The 26,717-nt window shown below is 39.4% G+C and overlaps 2 protein-coding genes and 1 pseudogene across 3 annotated transcripts in view; all 3 read right to left on the bottom strand.

Moving 5' to 3' along the window:
* The window catches only part of Fsd1l (fibronectin type III and SPRY domain containing 1 like), a 73,527-nt gene that overhangs the window by 38,780 nt on the left and 8,030 nt on the right, over positions 1 to 26,717 (bottom strand). For both annotated transcript variants that reach the window (XM_055605334.1, XM_055605335.1), the window contains exons 2-6: positions 16,475 to 16,570; positions 15,335 to 15,466; positions 10,957 to 11,058; positions 5,122 to 5,144; positions 1,669 to 1,790 (exon numbers count right to left, since the gene is read on the bottom strand). In XM_055605334.1, coding sequence (XP_055461309.1) covers positions 1,669 to 1,790; positions 5,122 to 5,144; positions 10,957 to 11,058; positions 15,335 to 15,466; positions 16,475 to 16,570 — 475 coding nt within the window. The remainder of the gene's footprint in view (positions 1 to 1,668; positions 1,791 to 5,121; positions 5,145 to 10,956; positions 11,059 to 15,334; positions 15,467 to 16,474; positions 16,571 to 26,717) is intronic.
* On the bottom strand, positions 12,598 to 13,694 carry LOC129675305 (heterogeneous nuclear ribonucleoprotein C-like; annotated as a pseudogene).
* Positions 24,160 to 24,597, bottom strand: LOC129675306 (mitochondrial import receptor subunit TOM20 homolog). Its single transcript, XM_055605336.1, has one exon. The coding sequence runs from the start codon at positions 24,595 to 24,597 to the stop codon at positions 24,160 to 24,162; it is 438 nt and encodes a 145-aa protein (XP_055461311.1).

Here is a 26,717-nt window from a genome sequence, read left to right as displayed (position 1 = left end):
GTGTGTGTGTGTGTGTGTGTGTGTGTGTGTGTGTGTGTGTGTGTGTGAGCTTTACATTTATCGCCGACTCCACATTTCCTCCCTCCTTGGATCACTGAACACACAGTCAAAGCTAGACTTCAACAGAAAACCTTAAACTTTCAAAAATAAAATAAAATCCAGTTTCTTCCCAAGGAAATTCTAAGTGTCAGAGTGAACTGATCAAACCATGTAAAGTATCTGGTATTCTAAAACTCTAAACAAACGTTTATTTGCCTTTTGATATTAGTTGCACACCAGGTGAGCCCTGTGAATGAAATGACAGTACAGACATTTTTCAATTTGCAATAGGCTTACATCACATTACACCAACCATAACTTGAAAATATCTTCCGTAAAAACTCATTTCGTAGGCCTGGTCTGTGGTGCATCACAGCTTAGCTGCACAGTATGCCGTCCTGCACACAGCTGGCTCTTCACAAGGCCGCTGGAACTGTAGCTTCTTCCTGACGCCCTCCCTCACAGAAGCTTATCCGATTGAAGATTGCCAACCAAGAAAAAGACCCAAATTCAAGGTATGGTCTCTGCTAAATATTTATCATTTTTCACCATTCAATGTAGAAAATCACAAGTCAAATCTGTGTAAGTCAGGGATTATCTGTAATCCTGAGCAGCCAATACACACATAGATAGAGTGACGTCTTCTTCCTCTCAGCTACACCCCTTCCTTTCACCTTTCCTCCCACATATTCCTCTACAGCTCATAATTTCTAGCATCTAAGCTAGTCCTTCACCTACTGGGTTCCCTTAGAGCATTATGATTATTAACCTAGTCTTACTATATCTCCAAAGAAGTAATGGTCTTGTACAGTTAGTGTTTCCTATTTAAAAAACAGCCAACTTCAAAAACAAAGAAAAAACTACAGATAAACTACCCCAAAAAGACACCTAAGTGGAATTTTACTCTCAAATGGATCCCTTATTCCCCAAGCCACCAATGTCCTAACAATTTTACATATTAACTAACAAAATTACTTGGTGATGAAAATATTACTTAGTACTAAAAATACAAAAACAGAATACTAACAAAGACATAAAAGAATACTAAAAAACATCAACTGGCTGTTATATACAGAGAAGTGATAATTGGTGACTGAGTTCACATGGTCAACTAACTCTCTCATAGGACAATGTTAACAAATTACCACAGAGACATATTTCTTGCTGAATGCCAAACACAACAGCAACATTACTGACAGTCACCATTCACCGAGACTGAACTGAGTCCCACTTGCTGTTACAAATTCATTAGAAGAATCAATCCATTTAATACCTTTGAAGCATTGAGAACATCAGCATTGCATTTTAAAGATAGAGAAAAATAAGGAAAGTTAGTTGACTTCTTGAGATCACACAGCAAGAAAACAGCAAAACCTACATCTATATGCAGTCTGGCCTTGAGACCAACCATTATTCTTTCCCAACACAGCAACATGTACTATTTTTTAATGATATTAATATTGAATTTTTGCTACAGGAAAATAATTCTTACTATTAAAAGCTAGTGAATTTAACTACTTCTTATTAAAGTAAAATATCATATGATATTTATTATTTACATGCTTGTTCATTACAGAAACATCTTAAAATATTTTTTAACTGAAAGTTTCCATGTAACAGTGTATTTACCTGGCAAAAACTTCAAAGTCTGCAGCATCTGTCTTTCCTGAGAGAAATCCACCATTAAATGGGTCATGTTGTCACTGACTTTTGGTTTCAAACAAAGGCGAAAGGCTGAAGCCATTGTGACTCTATAGTAAACACAGATATACTTTTTAAAATAAATAAATTTAAGGTTACAAATTTTACATAACTTATAAAACTAAGATAAAATTATCTCACTTAGTGACTATAGAAACTGTAACATAGGCAGCTAAGTAGATTTGCTTTGTCTTTTGAAAACGGAATGAAAAACTGAAACTCCATCCGGTTTTATAAAATTTCATAGACAGATATCACAATAACCAATATCTAATATAAACGAGATAGCAACTTATCTGAACCTCTGTGGACACTCTCACCAATATTCCAATGCTATCCTCACTCATGTTCACCAAAGAGTGAGCCTGGAAACATTCTTCCAGGTTCTGTTACACTGTACTCTCTGCAAAAGTAGAGGCAGAAAGACCTGCTATTATACACTGCAACACCTACAATACCATGGACCACAAAGAAGACAATTAAGACTACCAACAGTGAGCTCCACCCAGCAAGATGGGACTCTCAGCTATCAACATCAACTACAGAGAGAGACTATGAGAAGCAGCCTATTGGAGTAATATGTCATAGAATAACAAGTGTTCAATAAACACTCAGACACGTGTGAAGTAAAATACACAATAAAAATCAAGCCAAATCAAATTTTATGTTATCAAAGTGGCAGGAAGTTCTTAGCAAAAACTGAAAATTAAAAGAAACTAGTTATGTTGGTCAAAGCCACTTAACTGTGCCTGTTTGAATCTGCTTCCCCTCAGTCATCCAAATGAATAAACTCTTTTCCCACACACAAAAAAGAAAAAAAAAACCATATTCAATGAACTTGTTATTTAATCGTAAATTTCAATGTTTTCATGTTACAGTAAAAGTCTACAAATATTACAGTCATTCCTGCAATATCCTTGGAGAGAAAAGATCGACAAGTCTGCTCATTGCTGTTCTCTTCCTACACAGTCTAAGAGACGACATAAACACAGCTGGAGGAACACCAGGCCCAGGCAATGGAATCTGCCACCAAGAGATCAACAGGATGAAAGACGGAAAACTTGCTGACGTCAAGCCGTTGCTATATTCAGTTATTTACTTCATTAAGAAATGAAGTAATCACTGTAATGTAACAATGAACAAGCAGAAATTATTTATCAAGAAGAAAGTACTATAGGGTAACTGAGTTCATAGGAAAGGCAATTCACAGTTTTGAATCCTTTAGAAACCAAATATGTACTGTACACTCTATACACACAGCACTAAATTGTTTATTCTAAAAGAATAAGATTTCAATTATATGATAAAAAGTCAGGACGAAGGCTCAACTTAAACGTGTTGTTCTGGACAGCCCTGGGTATCTTCTGGTTTAGAAGTTCCTACAGCACCATAATGAGATGAGATCAAGATGCTCAATCAGTGAATGGGGCTGAACCTCGCTGGTTCATTCTAAATCAAATCAACTCATTGCTTAATGAGAAATGCTGAGGATTTTAAAGGATTTTAAATCTGAAACCTGTAAAATCTGTAAAAGCTTGACATAATAAAACAAAAAACTTGAATTTATTTTTAAACTGGCCATATTTAGAGAATTTAACCTTAAAGGCCAAACTAAAAATCTTAAAAGACTTTTTCCTCCCAGTGTTATCACTGTCATGAGAAAATAATTACAAAACAGATGAGCACATTTAATCAAGTTATAGAAAACAGGCTAAGACCTAGATAGACTCTTCAGACAAGAAGCAAATGCTCTGGAGCTAAGCAAAGAAGACAGGGTAGGCTTTAAACACAACAAAGAAGAAATGGGGACTCTGGTTCCTGTGCTGCCTGGACACTGATGGGATCGCATGGAGAGGCCTACTGAGAAGAAGGCAGAGATGTGGTGTTTCAGTGAAGAGGAGCCTAAAAGCTGGCATCAAATTTAAATCTTGACAAATAAACCTGAACCGAGGTCATCAGGAGTAAAGATGGGAGCGAGAAGCACAGAAACAATCTTGAAATGAAGAAGAGATTTGACAGAGTCTCTCTTAAGATTTTTTGGGCAGCCCAAAACCTGGTTAAAATTTTATTTCTAAACCAGAAACTCAAGAACCACAGTGGAATGTAATGGAATAATAACTAGTAAGGATCAATAATCTACATGGTTGTTAGAGGGTTGTTTCTAGCAAATCTCAGAAGACAATCTACCTTGACAAAGACCTGCCTCTCAGCCATTTCTCACATAGTGTTTTACTGAGCATGTACCTACAGTCCTGGCTACTTGAGATCTGAGGCAGGAAGAACTCTGAATTCAAGCCCCGCCTAGGAAACACAGCAAGAACCCATCTCTTAACCCAAAAGCTCTCATGCTCTTCCTACTCCCAGCACTTACAAGAATGAGCTACATCACCAATCACTTTATAATACAAAATCTACAAAAATGGACATTAGTATTGCTTTGACACTATGCAAATTTTGTGTCCCCGACCCCGCTGTCAAACAATCACAAAAGAAACAGTAGAACCTTTCCCCAGATTAACCATAGACACTGGTTTTCACACAGTCCATAATGAGTATTTCTGTGAATTACCTGATGAAGAATAAATTGATCTAGACTTGAAGAGACTGAAGAGTTGTGCCTGTCAGAGGATCTCACGATTTTGAGATAAAAGCCTTAAGTTACAAACTAACTACAGACAATGCTCAGTAGGCTGGTCAGGCAGCTCCGAAAACACAATCCAAATGCTACCTCAACTCCTTCAACACTCACACATTCCTTCCAGCACATGCTAAATGCCCTTTTATATTCCTGATTCTACCAATGAGAAACAACTTTTAAGCCAAAGTACTTAAGGATTTTCTTGAGTGTTTTCCCCCCCCTACGGCATAAAAATAAGATAGTGGTGGCAGCAGCGGAAGAAAGAGGTGGCATCAGAACAGGGCAGAGAACAAAGATGTTAACCAGGACAGCAGTGAGGAGCTTCAGCAACTAAAGACCCTAGGCAGCACTGGATTTCCCTGAAAACAGATCCACTTAGATTTAGGACCAGCAGCAAAAACTGCATTCCAGCAAGTCACATATACATACAGAGACTTGTTAACTCATTCAAAAATAGATCAATCTTCAATACTAAACTAATTAAGAACTAGTCTAAAACTAAAGCTAACTATTTTATTAAACCAGAAATGAAATTCTCTTAGAAATATGTAATTTCCACAACTTAAAACGTGACTAAAAAGTTTACTGGTTATTCAATGATATACAGAGTATATTTTCTTTACTTTGTACATAACTTATGAATTGTTATTTTAATAATAGAGTTCTAAGAAAAATGGTTTCTGAATTTCATTTCTGACTTCAATATTGACACTTAAATAAAAAATGTAGGTTTTATACCATACCTATCCTTGATCTGTCTGGCAGCCTTGGAGTAGATCAGGGAGAAGAGAAAGAGTAGTTAGTGCTTTTCATGCAAGTTCAATGGCAGTGACATGCAAGAAAAGTTAGGATACAACCCTGCAACAGATTAGTTCATATTCATCAAAACACAAATTACAGAAAATCTATAAAATTCATGTAAGTTTGATGTAAGGACCATAGTAGCATCCAGACCCCCCCATCAATCACCAAAAAAGGAAGAATTTGTAATGTTTCAACTACTTTCATGGAAGTATAATTATGGCTTTTTAACATAAGATTATCAAAATGCACTTTCACTTTTCTTCAGTCTGATATTCTTTTACTAAAACAATTTCTTTCCTAGACACACCTTTCTACACACCCTAGTAGTTCTTATATATATATGAAAGCTTCCTTGCATACAAAACTAGACTGCAGTTCTAAAGCCTCTGCTCCCAGGAATGAGTTCTAATAGCAGAGGTTGAGACAGGACAGAAGAAACATCTCTTATAAGTGGGTCTTTCTTTCAGGAAGGTTCAAAGAAGCTATCAATTACACCTATTGTATGTATCTTCTGTTTTTTTTTCTTCTGTTTGTTTTTTGTCAGAAAATAGAAATACAAGTTTAGGAAGGGTTCATGGTCATTACCTGGCACTAGGTAGGCACAAAACAATGAAAACACATCAAGCTGTTGCCTCTTTATACATGAATCAAATAGAACATACCCAACTAAAGAGTTTTTTCCATGCCAACAGGCACAGTTAGTGACTGCAGCTGACAATGATGGCTGTTTTGCTAGCATACGGCCTGGTATTCAGAAATATTTAATAAAGTACATATAAATTAGATGCACAAAGAACTGTTTCTGTTTCTTCTCTCCTTCAGTGCTAACACTGTGTCTACTTACTTCAGGCCACTTTTTATACCCAGTCTCAACTATGTAGGCCTGAGTACCATTCCACAAAAGATCACAACATGCTGCAGCTCCAGCATTACCGTGGTCAACACTGTGGCCCTGAATATTAGGTTACTTCTCTACTAAGGGATTTGGGTTCTTAACACTTTTAAAACAGCAACAACAACAACATCCCTTTCCAAGGTCCACATACTATAGCCAACCCTACATGGTGGCTCTCCGATCTCTTTAGGTCATGAACCTAGGTTGGCACAGTCTCTTTTGTACGGGACTAAGTTACATTAGTCAACTATTATATTAGTTTTGAAAATTACTCCCATGGCAGCTGGAGTGTAAAACAATTTTCCTCTCTGTGTTAAGGGAAAGAAAAAGGATTCTGCTCTGCACCCCACACTTCTTTACATACCGAGTAAGCCCTTACCACTCTGCCCTTCACTTCACAGTGACCCCAGGTGACTAGTTTTCAAGTTATCAACTCAGTGCCTCTTACTTTTCTTGGAAGTTTGCTTGTACATACAAACTATGTGTTGTGCTCTTCTTCTTCTGTGTTGTTAAGTGTCACTGAAACAGCACTCCCAACCCCCCATCATCGGAGGAAGCCTCTGCTGATCACACCTGCATAGGTAAATTAATTCTGGGCTTAAGAAGTTTGCCTATGGACAAAATCTGTACTCGCCAATGTTATAGTGGTATTTGGCTTCTTCTCAGTTTTCTTATTTTATCTTATTTCCTGACGGGTTTTGAACTTGGTTAGAAGGATATTGTTTCCCAGCTTCTGTCACACGACCCACTGATAGGAGGACCACTACTGATTCTGTTTTGTATCTGACAGGGTACCATTTGTGCACGTGTACATACACATGCAGGCAAGACTTTAGTCCCATCATGTTTATTTTTTGTGGAAAAAAAAACAGAAAAGGAACAAATGAGAAAGCAGATAACCTAGAAGAAACTGCTATCCTGTGTATGACATCCAATGCACACTGAAAACTCTGTGCTCCTCTTTGACTTAGGCTCACATTTTATTTTACATGCACCTGCAAATACAGAAGATGAGAAATTATCCTCTGCAATAAGAGGAAAGCCTCAAGTTCCAGGGTTGTTTTTCAAAAATGGCCCAACTTCAAGAAATATCTTTAACTAGAGAATAATTTTTTTCTAGAAATTCTTCTTCCAAAACAGAAAGCCATCAAAAAAGAATATTTCAGTATATACTTTCGTTCCACGATAACTTCATGAATTTGTATCTCTGGAATATTAAGCCTAGAATTTTCCAGCATTCTGCTGCTACCATATTTACCCGCATCTCCACTCAGACAATTGGGCGAATGCCAAATGAATGCCCGGCTTCCTCTAAGATTATGGTGTCACGGTACCGGAAGCCTCCAGGAAGAATCATTATTTATACTGACTGAATCCTGTTTGCCAACTCTTCACATCTTTGTATCTGGAATGGAGATAGACTCTCTTTCTTCTCCTCTCTCATTCTTTCTTCCCTTTGTTTTGTTTTCTAAGACACAGTTTCATATTGTAGCCCAGGCTGGACTCAGACTCACAGCAACCCTCCTGCTTCAGTTTCTCAAGTACTGGGATCACAGGCCTGAGCTAGCATACTCAGAATCTGCCTCTTAAATTAATAAATACAATCCTTTAATATATCGGTTTTAGGAACCTGTCACCCTAGGCCAAAGCTACTTAAGTAGAACTGCAAAAGACTAAGGTAGTTATTATAAATAATTATTCATAGTTATTAAGTGTAAGTAAAACAAGATGTTTGCTTAACCTTGTTCTTAATGTTTAATGAAAAGACACTGACATTACTGTGAATTTATCAAGCATGTTTAACGCCTTATTGTTTCTATACTTTAAACAGCTGGGAGTTGTGCTGTTAGTCAGTTGTAGAAGTGCTTGCTGAGCATGCTCACTACCCTAAGTCTGGTTCCCAGCAGCATAAGCTGAGTATAGCGGCATGTGCCTGTAATCCCAGCATTCAGATGGCGAAGCCAAGAGGATCAGGAGTTCAAAGCCATCTTCAGCTATACCAAGGTCACCTTGGGATATACATAAAACCTTGTCTCAAAACAACAAACAAACAAACAAAGAAGACTAGGCTGTCTGCCTAAGAATTTACAAAATAGTTCCTTTGATGGCTGGGATCGATATGTTAGGTTATCTGTCAGTATTCAGAAACCTAACAGTGATGGTGGACTTCCTGACTGGTTTGTTGTAGCTGTCAAAGTACTAAGATTACATTTATGCACGCTTCGTTTTCAGGACTGTAGGTAACCTGGGGTATTATTTCCCCAAATAAACTTGCTTCCTGTGGCACCAGGCCAAAGCTAAACCCACTCTTAACAGCAGTGCTTTGCTAACTACACCACAAATTGTGGCAGGGAGGAGTAATGCTTTTTCACAGCAAACATTGAGAAGCAAAAGGTGGCTCTCAGCTTTCAGTGCTGATGTGGCCTCATGGAAGACCAGCCTCTGGCACACCTCCTTCTCTTGCCAGTTCCAATCACCTTTACTCCTTCTTCTTCTCCCCAAGCATGGATTTTCTTGTCTCTTCACTGCTGTTTTCTCCTGATGAAAAGCATGTTTGCATCTACCAGTCTCCTCTGTCCAGCAGAGGCAGGCACTGGTCCTCCCAGAGGCTTTTCTATCCTTCTTTTCTTTGCTGTGCCCCTTTTCACATATCTTGGCAGTCAATTTCATTTGTATTTTCCAGCATGGCTGCACAGTCCTCAGATCAAAGTTTATTTTAACTCTTCAAATGTTCATGAACCTGGAGGTTTTTTTTTTCTTATGTAAATCCAAAAGATTTGGCAGACTCCAGGATGAGAGGCTCCTAATGTTTGAATCTCAGTGATCTATTATCTCTGCCAAAGACAGGAAAGGTGTATTTCTTCCTAATATACTTTTTTCCCTCTCTTTACAGAAAGAAAAATGGAAAAAAGAGATACCTCAAAATGTTCTTCCTTTAGGCAAAAATACTAACTTTGCCATGTAACAAAGAGCTTTAGGCCATCCTTATCTACATAGCAAGTCCCAGGACAGCCTTTTTTCTTTCTTTCTTTTTATTTTTTTAAAGACCTTTGGAAAAGAACTAGATGCATAACCCATTGATTCTATAAAGTATATGATAGTTATATATATATATATATATATATATATATATATATATATATATATATATATATATAAAACTTGATATATATAAATATATATTTGACTTTCTTCATATAAGCACTAGTTTTCAAAACTTATGGTCAGAGCTGGAAGAGATGACTTAGTAATAAAGAGCACTTGCTGCTTATGCAGAGGACTTGGGTTTAGTTCCCAGCACCCACAGGGTGTTTCACAACCCCCTGTAACTCCAATCCAGAAACATGTTGCCCTCTTCTAGCCTCTGAGGGTACAAGACATGTACATGGTAACCATACCTACATGCAAGCAAAACACTCACACACTTAAAACAAGCAAACAAACAAATGCATATCACTTCAAAGTAAATAGCCTGAAACTACCTCAAGCACAGTGTTACTTACAGCCTCTTAAGTACAGTTGTACAGTAGGAAACTATATTTCTGTAAGATACCAACACTCACAAATAAAAGGTAAAATTCTACTTTAAAGTAAGCTTAGTAAACATTTTGTTTATTTGTAATTGTATTCAGAGCTAAAGCACACTTTTGTTAAAGGTCCTCTCTTTTTTTCAGTATTCCTTACCAGCCTAAAGAAGGACCCTCTCTCAACCTCTGCCTGCAGAGTAATGACTGAGCTCCTTCTCTCATTTGCTCTTCTCAGTGCTCAAGAGATGGATACACCCAGGGGTGAGCTAGTGTGAGTGAGAAAAATGAATTAAGCCCCATTTTTTCCTTTCATCAAAAATGATCAAACACAGAAGACACTGTTCTCTTTTCATAGTACCCTGCAGCTGTTATTCCATTGTGGGTACTCATGGGTAGAAAGACATTCTTTCCCTTTTAATCTGACAAGTGGTTAAAAGGAGGTAAATAATTATATACTGCCATGGAAATTGTTCTGGTCAGTTCTCTTCATTGGAAGAGTTCAAGGTTTGAATTCAGGGCAAGAATAAGAATGTTAATTTTGACAATGGATCCAAACCGTTCAGCAGGCCAAGAACTAGTGACTGAGAAACCACAGTTGGTAGAATCCTGGCTAATGATCCAGATCTCATCTTAACTTTCTGCATTTATTTACTTTCAATTAAACTCCTCATATTTAAAAAATAAGGTGAAGCATATTCTAAAATTTTATCGTACTTGTGCTATTTTTTACTTTTTCACTTTCAGATCACATAATGCTGATAAATGGGGGCCCTTCCAATCCCGATTTCATACTAGGAATAGGAACATAACAATTTAGATGGTAGATAAAGAAGTATGAAAAAAATCACTGTATGGGTTTTAGCCAAGGCTATTTTGTTGTTGTTTTCAATTATATTAGCCCAACTAAAGAACTTTAATATAGGATGTTTCAAAATAGTTTACAGCAATCCACCACGCAATGCTAAGTGTACTCTGGCGTCACCCACACTGTTTTGTCTGCAACTAAGCATTTGAAGTAGCATCCAGAAAACTATGACTTGGCTCGAGTAATGAAAAACCTTTAAAACAAACTGCCAATAGTCACATAACTGAAAAAAAAATTATGTGGCTCATTTAAATTGATTAAAGGAAAACAGAACTAAAATAATCAATTACTGACCCCAAAAGATACATACTTCAAAAGCACATACTTTGAATAAGTGAACATCTTGTATTTTATTTAGCAAAAACCCCACGTCTTTTCAGTATCAAAAATGACAAAACACTTTTTAAAAATACTCCTTCAGTATACTAGGAAAGGGTTGGTTTTTTTTTATTTGTCTGTCTTTTTATTTGCTTTTTGCTTTCTTTACCTTTGAAAATTCTTCAGGTTCCTTTATATCTAATGACCTTGTTGCGAATTCTAGTAGTTCTTCAGAGTTCTCCAGGGCATTGTTACATTGACTAAGCTGACTCTGGGGAAAAGCACAATACCCAAATTATCACAATGAACTTTCCTACTGCCAATCTCAAATATACGCTATATTAAATTTAAAGACTTGGTAATAATTGGATAAATATACATATGTCATAGAGCAACTCAAAAAGACAATACCATCAGTTATATACATAACAAAATTACCTCTTTTCATATAATTTATTCAAAACAGTTTAACTAGGGCTGGCAAGATGGCTTGGTGGATGGAAGCACTGTCCATGTCTGATGATATGAGTTTGTCGCACAGTGGAAGGAAAAAGCAGGCTTGAAAAAGTGTGGGCCGTCATCTGACCCACACTCACACATATCCCCTCCCTCCATCTATACCACACACTCACACAAATATTTTAAAGAAATTAGTTACATGAAGATAAAAGATACTGAGTACAAATTTAAAACAAAAGGAGAAATAAAGCAACTTAAATAAGTGGAGTGAAATTAGCTTAAAGGTTCTTATAGTAGTCAGAAAACTGCCCATATATAAACTAAGATGTCAGAATAATCTACTTATAGAAAGCAACCCTTGTAACAGACTAAATTTCTTGATGTTTACCTTTTTTGTTTTTATTAATTACACTTTATTCACTTTGTATCCCCCCATAAGCCCCTCCCCCCTCCCCTCCCGATCCCACTCTCCCTCCCCCTTCTTCACACATGCCCCTCCCCAAGTCCACTAATAGGGGAGGTCCTCCTCTCCTTCCTTCTGATCTTAGTCTATCAGATCACATCAGGAGTGGCTGCATTGTCATCTTCTGTGGCCTGGTAAGGCTGCTCCCCCCTCAGGGGAAGGTGATCAAAGAGCAGGCCAATCAGATTGTCAGAGGCAGTCCCTCTTCCCATTACTATGTAACCCACTTGGACACTGAACTGTCATGTGCTACATCTGTGCAGGGGTTCTAGGTTATCTCCATGAATAGTCCTTGGTTGGAGTATGAGTCTCTGGGAAGTTCTTTGTGTTTAAATTTTCTGGTTCTGTTGCTCTCCTTCTGTGGTTCCCGTCCTCTCTAGCTCTTACTATTTCCCACTTCTTACATAAGATTCCATGCACTCTGCCCAACAGTTGGCCATAAGTCTCAGTGTCTGCTTTGATAGTCTGCAGGGCAGAGCCTTTCAGAGGCCCTCTGTGGCAGGTTCCTAGGTTGTTTCCTGTTTTCTTCTTCTTCTGATGTCCATCCTCTTTGCCTTTCAGGATGGGGATTGAGCGTTTTAGTCAGGGTCCTCTCTCTTGATTAGTTTCTTTGGATGTACAGATTTTAGTAGGTTTATCCTGTGTTATATGTCTATATAAATGAGTATATCCCGAGTGTGTCTTTCTGCTTCTGGGACAGCTCACTCAGGATGATCCTTTCTAGGTCCCACCATTTACCTGCAAATTTTTACTCAGCAATGAAAAATAAGGAAATAATGAAGTTTAACTTTTTTTTTAAACCATACATCTTTTTATTGTTAAGTTAAAGAGTTATCAAAATTAAAGCAAAACTTACAGGGTAAGACTTAACAAAACTACTAAGGAGCATCAAAGAAAGTAGAAATGGAACTAGGCAAAGGGCAATTATGAATTAATGAACACAGAAAGGAATAGGAGAGGGAGAAGAGTGAGAATGTTCTGAAGATACCAGTGGAGTGGATCTGGTGTCACTTTGATCTCTCACAAGCGCCCAGGTAAATGAATAATGGGATACAATTTCTAACTCCGCTATGTGCTCAAGAGTCATCCTCTCCTTCCTCAGCCTCTTTTTCCTCATCCTTGATCATCTTCAGCTGGGCATCCCCGATCTTCATTATCATCATCATCCAGCAGGTCACCCTCCTCAGCAGTCATCTGCACCCTCCTTAGAGTTCATCTTTACATTAGTCTCATCCTTCTTCACAGAGGCACTGCTTTGCTCTTCTTCAGGCTTTTCATTCTTCATCTCTACTGGGAATATGAAAGACAAGTCTCCTTGTTTGCTTTGTTCTTTTTCAATTTTTCCAGGCTTTCCAGCAGAGAATCTACTTTTTGTTTTTATCTGGGTCAGCTCCTTCTTCATGTCCTGAAGGTCATCAACTTTCCAGACTTTAAAGAAGATCCCCGTTGTCCACTTTTGTCCCTTCATAAGGTGTTTCCCGACACATGTTGGTGTTTAGAAGGCACCACAGCTTGAGCAACAGGAGGAGAAGCACATGCTGGTAACTGTGCATCCTGTCATAATAGGCCCGTTGAAAGTCACAGTTCAAGTCAAATGAGTAACAGTACATCTCTGCTGCAGATCGTTTCACACCTGCTTCTCCCCCATTCACTTTTGGCCCTGCAGCCATGTTAATATCTAAAACCTGGCCGGCAATCATTCTGCCATCCTCTACAGCTACAGCAGCCCAGGCATTTCTTTCATTAACATACTGGACAAAAGCAAAGCTCGTATGCACAGAGCAACCCACAATCTCGCCATACTTTGAAAAAATGGCCCCCACATCAGACTTCTTGACCACAAGAGTGTTCAGATTCCCAATGAATACATGGGAATTCATGGAACGAGGATCTGTCTTGTTGGCAACATTGCTAGCCATCTCCTTTGATGATAAGGTTTCTCACAGAGCTGAAAATGTAGCTGAAGATCAAAAAAATCTCACAAGAAGTAGAGAGAGAAGAGACTGCCTTTCCTACTGTGGGTCTGTGTTGAGATGCCGAGGCTACAGCAAGCAGGGAGCACATGACTGTTCACTCTCCATTCTTCACAAAATGCTCTTTAACCATCTTTAATTTGTGAATCAAGTTAGCACAATCTGAGTCAAGTGAGTATGTGACTCAAGTACTGAAGACTACTTTAAATCATAACAGAGTTATAGTTATAGAACAATGAAAACAACCAAGAGCAAAAAGGCAAAATACAGACTAGAAGACAGTCTCTGTCAAGGGTTAACACCCAGAGCATAGCAGTGGGCATGTAGCTAAGCAGAGCATGTGCACAATACATACACAGCTCTGGCTGGGTCCAACATCCCAACACAGCCATGCTGAAAACAACATTCAAAATAAACACATAGCTAAGATGTGTAAAAATAAAAGCATGTAACTTTAAAACAATTAAGTTACTCAATAAGCAGAAAAAATGACTAAAAATTTCTTCAAGGAAAATATATAGAGATTAGGAAGCATACAAAAACTGTTCATCCTTCTCTAATTACTAGAGAAATGGAATCAAAACCATAGCAAAAATATTGCTCTATAGCCAAGTGTACTGGTATACACCTTTAATACCAGCACTCAGGATGCAGAGGTAGAGGGATCTGTGAGTTCGAGGACAGTCCCATTTACAAGTGAGATCCAGGACAGCCAGATCTACATAGTGAGACCCTGTCTCAAAAAACAAAACAAAACAAAACAAAACACAAAAAAATAAAACAAACAAAGAAATGATTCCTATTTTTCTATCTTTATAATATCTGCCACTGAAACAAAACAAACCAGAAAACAGATGTGGATAAGGATGAAGCAACTGAACTCACTGTGCACAGCTGGTGGGAATATCAACTAGTGCAGGCAGCGAAGGACAGAGTATGAGGCACCGAAGAAAACTAAAAGGGTGGCTGCCACATGACCAGCACATGGACTTCTGGGTACACGCCAAAAGAAGGAAGAAAGAGTGTCTTCAAGCTGTTTCTGCCTGTCCACACTCACAGCAGCACTGCTCACAGTCAGATGTACAGACAGGTCAGTGTTCACAGACAGAAGAACAAACAAAGATGATCTGGTGTATAAGGAGATGTCATTCAGCCATAAGGAAATCTTGGCATATGCTGGAGCCTGGTCACATCTTGGGAACATTACGCTCAAGTTGCAAAAGGACAAATGCTGTATAATTCCACTTTCATGAGACATCTAAGTAATCAAAAGAATGGAACAATGGCACAACTGCCAGGAGCTGATAGAGGGGGAAGTGAGGAATTGTTATGTCAGGGGTGAAGAGTTTCAGCTTTGTAATAAGACAAAAAAAAAAAAAAAAACCCTGAGTTCTGTTAAACAACAGTATGATTCAACAAGCTCTAAAAAGGGCCAACAGTAAATTCTACATTATTTTTAACCATAATTTTTAAAAATATTAAAAGATATTTATTAAAAAACAACAAAGCAAACAAACAAAAAAGATATTTATGACCCAAGCCATGTTAAAATCCACTCTGGAAGACAAAGATATGATCCCTCAGGTACTTGTTTCTGTCTCAGAAACCCAGCCACTAATGGCGCACTGTGCTGAGTAGCCGCGCACTCTCACCTGTAACTCCTGCGATTTCCGCGCTTGCTCCTGCTTGATGCTGTTAATCATGCTTTCCTTCATGTCATCCAATATAGAGTACAAACTATCGAATTCTTCATCCAACTCTGAAAGTATGTTGGAAGAATTTTCCTGTTTAAAAAACAGAAAAATTTTGCTGAAGAACCACACAGCATTTACAAACTAAAAGTCATAAGCAGAGGGAAGAAGAGATTTGTATCATAAACTACCTCACTCTAACGCAGTGCTTCTCAACCTTCCTAATGCCGCGACCCTTAATCAGTTTCTCATGCTGTGGGGATCCCCAGCCATGAAATTATTTATTTGCTACTTCATAACTCTAATGTTGTTGCTGTTATAAATAGTAATGAAAACGTCTGATATGCAGGGTACCTGATATGTGACCTCCCAAAGGGGTTGTGACCCACATGTTGTGAACCACTGCTCTACTAGAAAAATAATAGGGGGCTGGAGAGATAGCTCAGCAGTTAAAAGCACTGACTGCTCTTCCAGAGGACACAGGTTCAATTCCCAGCACCACATGGCAGCTCACAACTGTCTATAACTTCAAGAGCTGACACCCTCACACAGACATACATGCAGGCAAAAATATGAATGCACAATCAATCAATCACCCAAATAAATAGAAAAATAATAAACTTCAATATGCGGCTTCAAGGCATTAAAAAGTTATTTGCTCCAACGTGGGCCCCTTCCTTAAGCATCCGTCTAGCCTACCTGAGTACTGTGCCATTTGCTTCTGTCTTACTTTCTCTACTTCTCCAACCAAGTCCTATCATCTGCACACCCTCATATACGTACAGGAAAAGAAATGGTGTGTTTTCCACTGCTTTCAAGAGGCACCATTTGCTCTTAATTGGAATTCGTAAAGAAAACCCCCAAAGAGCAATGAGCAGGACTCTAATACTTGCACGTCAATAGGTAACCATGAGGCTAGCTGTTTCTCAACACTTGCTTTCCTGTGCAGAATGCAGCAGTGACACGGGAAGTGATTTTGCTCTTCTGTCCTTTGAAGACCCTGTTACCATCTGCATTACCTTATACTCTAATGTCAATGAAGGGTTATTGATACTTCAAAGTACTCATTCATCTCTACAATTTTAATAGCAATATTCATACCTGAACTCCTTTCAGTGTATGATTTAGTGTGTCAATAAAGTTCTGAATTTCATCGTTCTTATTTGCCAGAGTTGAAATAATTCTTTGTAGAGCTTCCTAGGATTTAAAACACAAGATTATCTTCTCATAAAAGAAAAATTTAAATCTCCTAACAAACATTCTCTAGAGAAACCTATGTAAGGGTGCACATACAATGTACAGGAGCAATGCACAGCTTCTCTTTGTTTTCTAGAAGCCTGTGGTTAGATGAGGTGGGCTGTGGACCTGTCCTGTTTTAAACTCTGCACTTCCTAGTATACAATATAATCCTCTCAATAAATTTCAGTCTAAAAATAAGCAATACTATTACATGTGTTTTTTTTTAATAAGGTCTCTCTATATAACCTTGGCTGGCTTGGAACTCACTGTGGAAAAGGCTGACCCCCAACTTGAAGAAATCTGCCTGCATCTGCCTCCCAAGTGCTAGGATTAAAGACACTGGCCTCTACACCTGGCTCTATTTCATATCTACAGTATTATTTTAAATTATTTAAAACCATAATATTGAAGCAAACAGAAACTTCTAACACAGTATCAGGGCATGAAGAGTAAATGTGAGGGAACACTGAAGTCCAACGTATTTATTTACAAAAAAATAAAAGGACAAATTTTAGAAATATGAAAAGCTGCAAATCTGCAACTAGAACAGTATTAATCACATAACAAGCCACAGAACCAGAAGAAATAAACTATTCTAGTGGCAAACACACTAGACTTTGATAATGCCTCCAAGTCAAATAAAACATGTGGCTCTTTAGTTTTCTCATACTTTACTCAGTCCTATTCTAAAAAAAAAAAAAAAAAAAAAATGTATTCTCTAAAAAATGTATTCTCTGTAAGTGGCCACATGAAGCTCTCCAGAACAGCCACTCATCACCTAGAACTAATAACAACTAGCTGGAAATGTGGGAGCACAACTGAAGAACTAAATTTATGGCTCTTTTTAGGGGTTCTTCCCTTATGTAATACATTAATTGTATAAAATAATGGTCTGATGTCATTTTCAGACATGTATATAATATGCTTTGATGATATCTTCCCATTTAGTTAATTTCAATGTATAGTGCTATGTGTGACCTATATTATCATAGTGGACAGTACAGCTCTAACTGTTCAATAACTTCACAAGTAAAAACAAGGGAAAACTCAGTAAAAACCAAATACAAGTACTTTTCCTGTGTAACATTTCTCAGAGGCATGGGATACTTCCTCGAAGTACCTACACGCTTAACTATTGCAAAGCCTATACAATTTCATAGGACCAAGAGTCTCTTCAATACACAGTTGTACACCGATAAAAAGATTATATATGAAGTGCTCAGGAAATGAAGTGAGAGGACAATCCATGCAAACATTAATGAAAACCAAAAACAGTTTCAACAATCTCACCTAATTCTCACACTCCCTGGAGATAAGGAGGCATTATCACCCCTGGGCTCAACCTCAGCGTTCTCTGCTTTTTTCATTTACTGACACTATGTCTTCCCCTCCTCATCTTTGTGCTATTTTAAAATAATACAATGAGGTTATACTACAGAAAGGGCTACAGGCAGCAAGCATTCGTTGCTGAGCCTGCCCGTGCTCTTCCCAGGCTATGTATACAGATCAGAATGCAATCATGCAGTCAGGACTCTGAAGAGGGCTGGGCACAGTTAGAGGGGCCACAGTGCTTCCCAAGAGGTGTAAAAAGGAGATCCAAGTCCTCCACATATGTGCCAAAGTCAGGCCCTCTTGGTATTGCAAGAGTAAGGACAGTACAACACCATCCTCTGGCTGTTTGCAGGTAAGAGGTAATGTGACCTGGTTCACTCTGGATAGCGAATGTCTGCTGCCTCACTCCTGGTGCTCATAAGGGCAAGTGCTATAGCTTAGTGCTGCAATGTTCCTTCAAGACACCCGTCTTAAAAGCTCTTCTCCAGAGTAGCATTACTGGAAGGTGGTGGAATCATTAAGTGGAAGCTAGTAGCTCATACAGGTGTGCTCTTCAAGGGGGGATCCCAATCTCTTCTTCTCTCCTTCACTTCCAGCTATAACCTGAGTTTTGTTCCATCACATGATCTGTGGCATAATGTGCTGTCCTCTCCACAGGCCTCAAGGCAAAGGGCCCAAAGACAAGCAATGACTGAACCCATAAAACTCTGAGCTCAAAATAGCCTCTTCTTAGTTACTGCAGATATACACTGTAGCAAGAGAAAGCTGGCACATCCATCCCACACAAGATTAAGAAAGTGAAGACTTAACTAGCTGCCCAAGTTACACAGCTGGAGAGATACGGGCTGACTCGGCCGCATTCCAAAGCCCATACCCTCAACCACTTTGGAATACTGTCTCTAAACCCAATTAATTTGTGCCATTTGATACCCCATATGATGGACCAAATATCTGGTTTGTTAAGTTTTTAGTGACAGAGGCAATTTGTAGAAATTTCACAGCAGAGACTCATACTTGCTTAAGCTCTCTTCATGGTCATGTGCACGTAGCAAACTGTAGGGTCATTTAAGATGCTGACACTGCACCAGAACAGAGGCGAAAGAGTCTTCAAGAAGCTATCTCAGTCTATGGAAAACAAGTGCCAGGTCCCAAGGGAGGCAGCCAAACAAGAAAGTTTCAGTAATCATGATTTGCGTGTGCTCAATAAAAACCAAGTAAAAATGTAAAGCAATGGTAAAGCAAAGGCACATAAGAGGAGCAAATGTCTCAGAGAGAGGACACCCAAACACAAATGCTCCCCCACTTTTACTTCACTTCAGGAGCAACGTTGTGGAGAGTGTTGTGACAGGAACTCTGAGGACAAATGCATGTTGCCTCAGCTATATAAACTATGAGCTCCATGGACCTTTCCAACGAAAACCTTGCTTTTAAAAACTCCTTCTTGTGTACTATGTACAGTCAAACATACCTAAACACTCTAATTGTATTATGTCTTCCTAATAAACCCTCTGTATCATTATGAGTTACCTACCTGCCGAGAAGTAACAGACCCCTGTTTAATAAAGGTGCTAGAAGTCAGAGCTAGTTACCAGCTGCACTGTTCTCATTCTTAGAGCAGTGCTGTCCAGCAGAAACAGTGTGGACCAAGAGCAGCCACGTCACAAAAGGAAGAGAAACAGGTGAATTCACTGTGATAGTTTACTTAACCTAATAGACCTAAAATATCATTTTAACTTAGAGTAAGTATTCAATCACTGCATAGCCTGGGATGGTGACACACAGCTGTAGTCCCTGCTACATGGGAAGCAGAGGCAGGAGGAGTCCAAGAACTCAAGGCCAGACTGGACAGAATAATCTAGTAAGACACCAATTAAAAAAAAATCCGCAAGGTTTAACAATTATGAATGATCCTGTTTTTGAGAGAGCATTATGAGGTGCTGAGGAGTTGGCTCAATGGTTAGGTGAACTCGTTGCTCTTTCAGGGGGCCAAAGTTTGACTGTGAGCACCTCCACGGTGGTTCATAAGCTTCTGGAACTCCAGTTCAAAGTGATCTGATGCCATCTTCTGACTTCAACAGGCACTAAACATGCACGTGGGACACATACAAATATGCAGGTAAAATACTCACACGTAAAATACAATGAATAAATACATGAATAAATCTAATTTTATGTAAAGAGTATTAATAATACACCTTCAAAATCTAATGTGCATTTTCAGTTCTAGCATATCACAATTCAATCAGCCTCCTGTGCCTAGAAGTTAGGCAATCCAACTTTATAGACCTATACCATGCAGGCATTCCATCATTTCCTAAGAGCAGAAAGAGCTCACCTATTGATACAATTAATTTGGAGTTAAATATAATCTAAATGTTTTCTCAACTATTTCTTAAACAAGCAGATTTTCCTTATGTGCTAATATCATGCCAGATCCTTGAATTCTAAATGCCTAATGCATATAAATGGAAATGGTCAAACAACTTCAAGTTCCTTTACTAGAGTCCAAGAGTTTCACTAATTCCTAAGTTCTTATTTGTGTAATTATTACCACTAGAAGATGTAAAATATTACATAGTTATCAACTCTTAAAAGAAATACTGCAGATGCACCATTCCTCTTGTAGCCTAGAAGAATCTCAGAAACCCCCACAACCAGGGGGAAAATAAATGCACTCTGCCAATAAAATGTACACTGATCACCAGTATTTTTCATTAGAGAGGAGTTTTAGGAGATCACAGAGTAAAAATAGAAACTGACAAACATAAGACTGTGCCTAGAGACAGTAGTTGTGTGAGCTATCAAACTCAAAAGCATACCAGTATAATGCCTACTCTGTACGATCCTGTTCAGTATCTCAAAAATCAGCATCTTTAAATTGCAATTAATCTTATTTTTACCATTTCCTTTAAATTCATTTGAAATTCTTGCTATTATCAAACCAAGAATCAAAGACGCCTTTTCAAACTGTACTGGTCTGGGAGGTGCTTCAGCAGCTGTTGTGGAAAGGAGTCCTCCCACTGTGGTGCTAGAGGCCCCGTGTTAACGGCGGGAGCCGCCTAAAACACTATACGTTTACCAGGAAGTAGTTGGGAGAATGGTCTTCAAAGGCTGGAACTGTATTTCTAAAAAACACTCTCATCCTTTGAAGGCAGAACCTCTGAGGCTCACATTTCAGTTTAACCCAGATGCTAGTACAGTGGGAAAGGCCAGACTAGCTGACAAGAGCTTTGCAGCCTTGACTATGAAACATACCGAGATGTGGGAACAGACAAGCCACCTCTACAAGGCATTGGAATCCTTGAATTTAAGATCACTTTTATTTTCAAAACTATTTTCGACAATTTTTTTTAATGAGATTACTTTTTTTTTAAATGTATTTGAGGGCACTGCTTGGCCACTGAGGCCATGTGCCCACGGAGACAAGAAGAGGTTGTTAGGTTCTTTGGAACTGCAGTTACTGGCAGTTTTAAGCAACCATGTGGGTGCTAGAGACCAAACTGCAGACCTCTACAAGAGCATTAACTGTTCTTAATCACTGAGACATTTCTCCAACTCCATGATGGACAATTTTAATTGTCAATTTGACACAACCTAGAATCACCGGGAGAGGAATCTGAACAAAAGACTGTCTAGATTAGGTTGGCCTGCGGGCATGTATATGGAGGATTATACTGATTATATTAATTGAGGTGGGAGACTTACTCATCGTGGATGGCATCATTCTCTGGGCAGGATGAGGAGTAGAGAAAGCAAACTGAAGACTATACTATATGACATTAATTCACTGCTTTCTGCTCTTGGTTATGAATGTAATATGACCAGCTGCTTCAAGTTCCCACCTCCTTGACTTCCTCATAATGATGGACTGTAAAGCCTGGAATTGTGGGTTAAATAAACCCTTTCTTAAGTAACATTTGTCAAGATATTTTTATCACAGCAACAAGAAAGGAATCTAATTTAGTTACTGAGCACATTATGAACTGCAGAAGCAGCAACACCTAAATCAATAGCAGAAACCAAAGAAACCAATGTGACATTGGCAGCAAATGCAGATTTAGTGCTTCTATATTTAATAACCTGAAATTTCCCCAAGGACAGCCTGCCAAGAAAAAGGCCCAGCATCTCTGAATCCACCTGACCTTTGATCTGTCTTTATGGAGAGGCTGAGCGATAGCAAAGTACTCTGGTCAGTAGTTTATACTTAGTGTAAATAAGCGAATCCGAGTTCCACAGGAAGTACTGAGAACTAAATTATAAAATTATGAAGAGGGCCAGGGGCTTCAGCCACTCTGCTCCAACAATGGGACTTGCAAAACCCAGAATGGAAATGACAGAACCACAGAAGAATCTGGAGTGGAACAGGACAGAAGACAAGTTACAAGTAATCAAAATATTTAAGATAAACTACAATCATCTCCAAAACGTACTTTAAAAAACCTTAAAGGTTTGTACAACCACTTTGTAAATCAATCTGGTACTTTCTCAGAAAACTGAGAATAGCCATCCCTCAAGACCCAGCTACACCCTTCCCGGACATACACCCAAAGATGCTCCATCATATAACAAGAACATTTGCTCAACCATGTTCATTGCAGCTTTATTTGTAATAGCCAGAAGCTGGAAACAACCTAGGTGTCCCTCAACCAAAGAATGGATAACGAAACTGTGGTACAATGGACTACTCAGCTACTAAACACAAGGAAATAAAAGTGGGCAAATGGATGGAACAAGAAAAGGTCATCCCGAGATAATAGAGACCCAGACAGACACACATGATGTGTACTCACTAGAAGCGGATTTTAGTCATGTACAGGATGGACATACTACAGTGCACAGACCCCAAGAAGATGAGCCCTATGTACAACACCTGAGGTTTCCTGGGCCATTAGTTAGGGGAGTGGGGGATATCTATGACACAGACAATGTTGTCTGCTTTTTAAGATCACTTCCCCCGATGGGACTTCCCTACCAGGCCACAGGAAAGAAGACAAAATAGACCTCATGTAAATACATGAGCTGGCGTGTCTGGGTAGAGGGGCTCCCCTATTCTGAGGAATAGCGGAGAGGGGATGCGGGAGGGAGGGTGGGACTGGGAGGAGAGGAGATGTAAACAATTAATTTTTAAAAATCCCTAAAGGATAATAATGTGAGCTGTCTTTGTAAACCTAACCTTACGTGGGGGTCAGACAAGAGTTTTCTCTAGGGTGACAGGATCCAAGGGAAGCTACGAATACAGAAATGGTGTGAGAATACTCAAGGACATATGCTAGGGAGAACAAGCTGAAGAGGTGTCAAAGCAGCAGGCTCTTCGTTTGTTTGCTTTTTTAAGTATTTTCTAAATACAACAGGCAACATGCCAGGGGAGATATAAATATATCCTGTATCCAAGTACCCCAGTTAATACCCCCAGAACTTCAAATTTCATCAATAGTTTTCATAATGAGAACACAGATTAACTGACAAGGCTGAGGTAGGAGGCAAAGCCTGATGTCGCCACAAACATGAAGACGCTGCAGAGCAGCAGGAGACCCAGAGCTTTCAGGCCTGAGCCTTTCCTCTCAGCCCCACGCCATTTTAATACACTTCCTACTTGAAAGTTCACTTGGGTGTCTCCAAGTCAACATATCACAATCTTCCCTCACTGACCCTTGGGCCATTTCATGTTCCAGATACTATTAAGGATTTTTGGATTTTGCAAGCCAAAATCCAAAAATTTCAGCTGTCATCATTTCCTCCCTTCTGATTTATTTATATTTGTCTCTGTAAGATTTTAATGCTCACTTTTCACAAACACAAGTTTCTGTGACTTACAGTCAAATGTACCGGTCCTTAAAAATGTGCACCTCTCGATTACCCTTTACACTCTTTTCCAGCTTGTAAAAGTCATCACCAGGAGTTCTACCTAAGTAAGACTCGACTGTATTTACATTTGAATTGACTGTCTTAAGAACAAACGAAATCCATAATATTTTGCTTAACTCAGTGTATTTATAAAATGAAAAGCTCTATCAAAATACTTTTCACTGGAAAAAATAAATAGAACAGACAATGGATCTACTCAAAGTACACATTTACTTTGGTAGAGTCAGAGTAGGGCAGCTCCTAACAGACATATTTGCCCTTGTTCACCCATAGCAGATCAGCTTCCAAGCCGTTTAACAATTTACTGAAATTTATGATGTTGATAGTGGGCTCATTCCACGGTAGCCGGCTCATTCCACGTCATCTTCTGCCAAGCTCTGAGCACTTAAAATTCTCTGACTAATGGTTGGAAGCTTGGTCAGAAGCATCTGGAACACCGGTGGCAGGAGCGTCTGCTGTAACACTTGCAGCAGCTGCTGAGGCTGTCCACACACAGCAATTGCGTTTGTCAGGCGGTCTACCCCCTTCTCGTAGTCTCCTTGTGCTAGTAACTCTTCACCAAGCTGTATCTCCTCAATGAAGAATTTCTGCACAGCTTCCGCATCTTTTAAGTCAGGTAACTTGGAAAGCCCAGCCTTTTCCTTAGCAAGCTTCTGTTTCTTTCTTCGTTCTCGAAGCCTGTTCTTGAAGTTGGGGTCACTCCGCCTTTTGCGGTCGAAGTAGATGCAGTACCCGATGAAGAGGGCACCGCACACGCCCGCGGCGATGGCACTGTTCCGGCCCACCATCTTCGCTTGGCTGCGGCGTGTGCGGCCCGCCGGGCAGCGGTTAGCTCCAAGCGATAGGAGCACGCCGGCGCTCGCGCCGCCAGCCTGACGGAAAAAAGCTCCCCTCTGCTCTATAACCTACACGTAGCCACCAAGTTCTACCACTTTTACATCCTAAATAGTTCTAGACAGTTACTAATTCTAAACAACCCCAGTACAAGTCATTATCATGTCTCAATCTATAGCAAAGCCCATACTCTAACAAAACTTTTCAACCATCCTCAGGTATGTTTTCTTCCCAATAATCAGTTTTTATTTTTCAATTAAAGTAATAAAGCAATAAGATACCACCACACTTCTCAGAGACTTCCCAGTGCTTCTTGTATGAAGTAAAAGACCCTGAAAACAACATATAAACCCTCCTGATCATAAATACAATTCTAAGGCATACACAATGTTGTTTAAACAGAGCTAATACGGTGAGTGCTGTGGTGTCTGTGCCAGTATCAAGTTTAGCAGCGAATGAAAGTTCATCCACACCATGGGAAATCCATTTGCACAAAAGGGTGCCTACAAGGATCCTGGATTCATGTCAGATCTCAAGCCTCCTGTTAACCTTCAAAACATTAATAGATACTGTGATAAATACCGACAGGCGAAGGCCATACAAATCATTCAGAGCTTATACAGATAACTATATTTTGTAATAAAGTTCTAAATAGGCTGGAAGACAGTCACTGACATATGCCAAGTATGCCAGGTCAAGACAAAACACACAGAGCACACTTCTCCAGAGGAGATGTGTACCTTAGCTGCCATGCTTGGTCATGCAGTGCAGTCAACAGAACAACTCAGAAGTCCATGCCATCAGAATCAAGCCTATCAGTTATTGACTGTGAATTCAGAATAACACAACTGCTAAGCCAACCAGAAAAAAAGAGTGTTTGATACACTTTGGCCTAACACAGCTGCCACTGTTCCCAGACTGGATCAACATAATCTGGGATGCACAGAGCCTAAAGCACTTTCCTCAAGGCAACACAACTTATGTTTATAAATCGGGATGAATTGTGAAACACAAGCATAATGAAGAGACCGGTCAAATGTACAGTAACACTTTCATACTGTCAAGAGCCAAGGCCATCTTAAGCTCTTTACATCTTCATTTAATCTTTTCAAGATTCTTATAAATGTGTCTGGACTCAGTGGTTAGGAACACTTGGCTGCTCTTTCAGAAGACGCAGTTCAGTTCTCAGGACCCATCCGACTGCTCAGAGATGGCTGTAACCTCAGTCTTAGGGAATCCACCACCCTCTTCTAGCCTCCTCTGGCATCAGACATGCATAAACAGCAAGATATACATGGAAACAAAACACCCATAAGGTAAGATAGTATTATCTTCATTTTCCAAAGAAGAAGCCAAGGCATAAGGAAGGTCAACTAGCTTGTCAAGAAACTCAGAATTAATGTTCCAGAGGCAGGATTCAGATGAAAGAAATTAACATTAACTACTATACTCTAATATCTGATATGGAAAAAATCAGAGGTTCATGAGGAAGAAACTGACACATCTAGGAGCATCAAAAACAAATATGAATCTGCTTCAAAACTAGAAAAAAAAAACCATGAAACTGACAAAGTAGAGTACAACACACAACCTACAGAGTCCCTTCTGTTTCACACATGACTGGTGAGCGCCAGCACTTTCAACCTAAAGGCAGCGCGTCACTGTGGCAGAAGTGATGGCCAGAGGAAACTGCTCACCACCATCACCAGGAAGCCAGAGAGCGAGCTGTCAAGGCTGGCATGAGCCCACTACGCTCAACACCACCCGCCTCTCCTCCTACAATGTCACCTGCTGGAGAATAGCCTTTTAGCACAGGGCTCTCAGCAGACTTCCGAGATTCAATCCATGGTCCCCCTACACGTCAAACATTTTGTAAACTGGAAGCTAAGATGCTGCCGCTCACCACTTCGAAATGGCATTGTCCTAACTCACGGCTCCAGCAACATCTGAGAACTCCAGTGCTGAGTCTTAATTTAGCTGCATCCAGTAGCAACAACAACAAAACTCTGCCAACTTATCTAGAGTCTACACAGTCCAACAAGCTCCTGACATGATGCGCATTAACTTCTTGTTT

Source organism: Psammomys obesus, unplaced genomic scaffold, assembly GCF_907164565.1.
Source record: "Psammomys obesus unplaced genomic scaffold, mPsaObe1.curated_primary_1811, whole genome shotgun sequence".
Classification (NCBI taxonomy): domain Eukaryota; kingdom Metazoa; phylum Chordata; class Mammalia; order Rodentia; family Muridae; genus Psammomys; species Psammomys obesus.
This window is presented reverse-complemented; position numbering and strand designations above follow the sequence as displayed.

Coding starts and splice junctions, on each gene's coding strand:
- LOC129675306 (XM_055605336.1), bottom strand. CDS start 24,597: ATGGTGGGCCGGAACAGTGCCATCGCCGCGGGCGTGTGCGGTGCCCTC.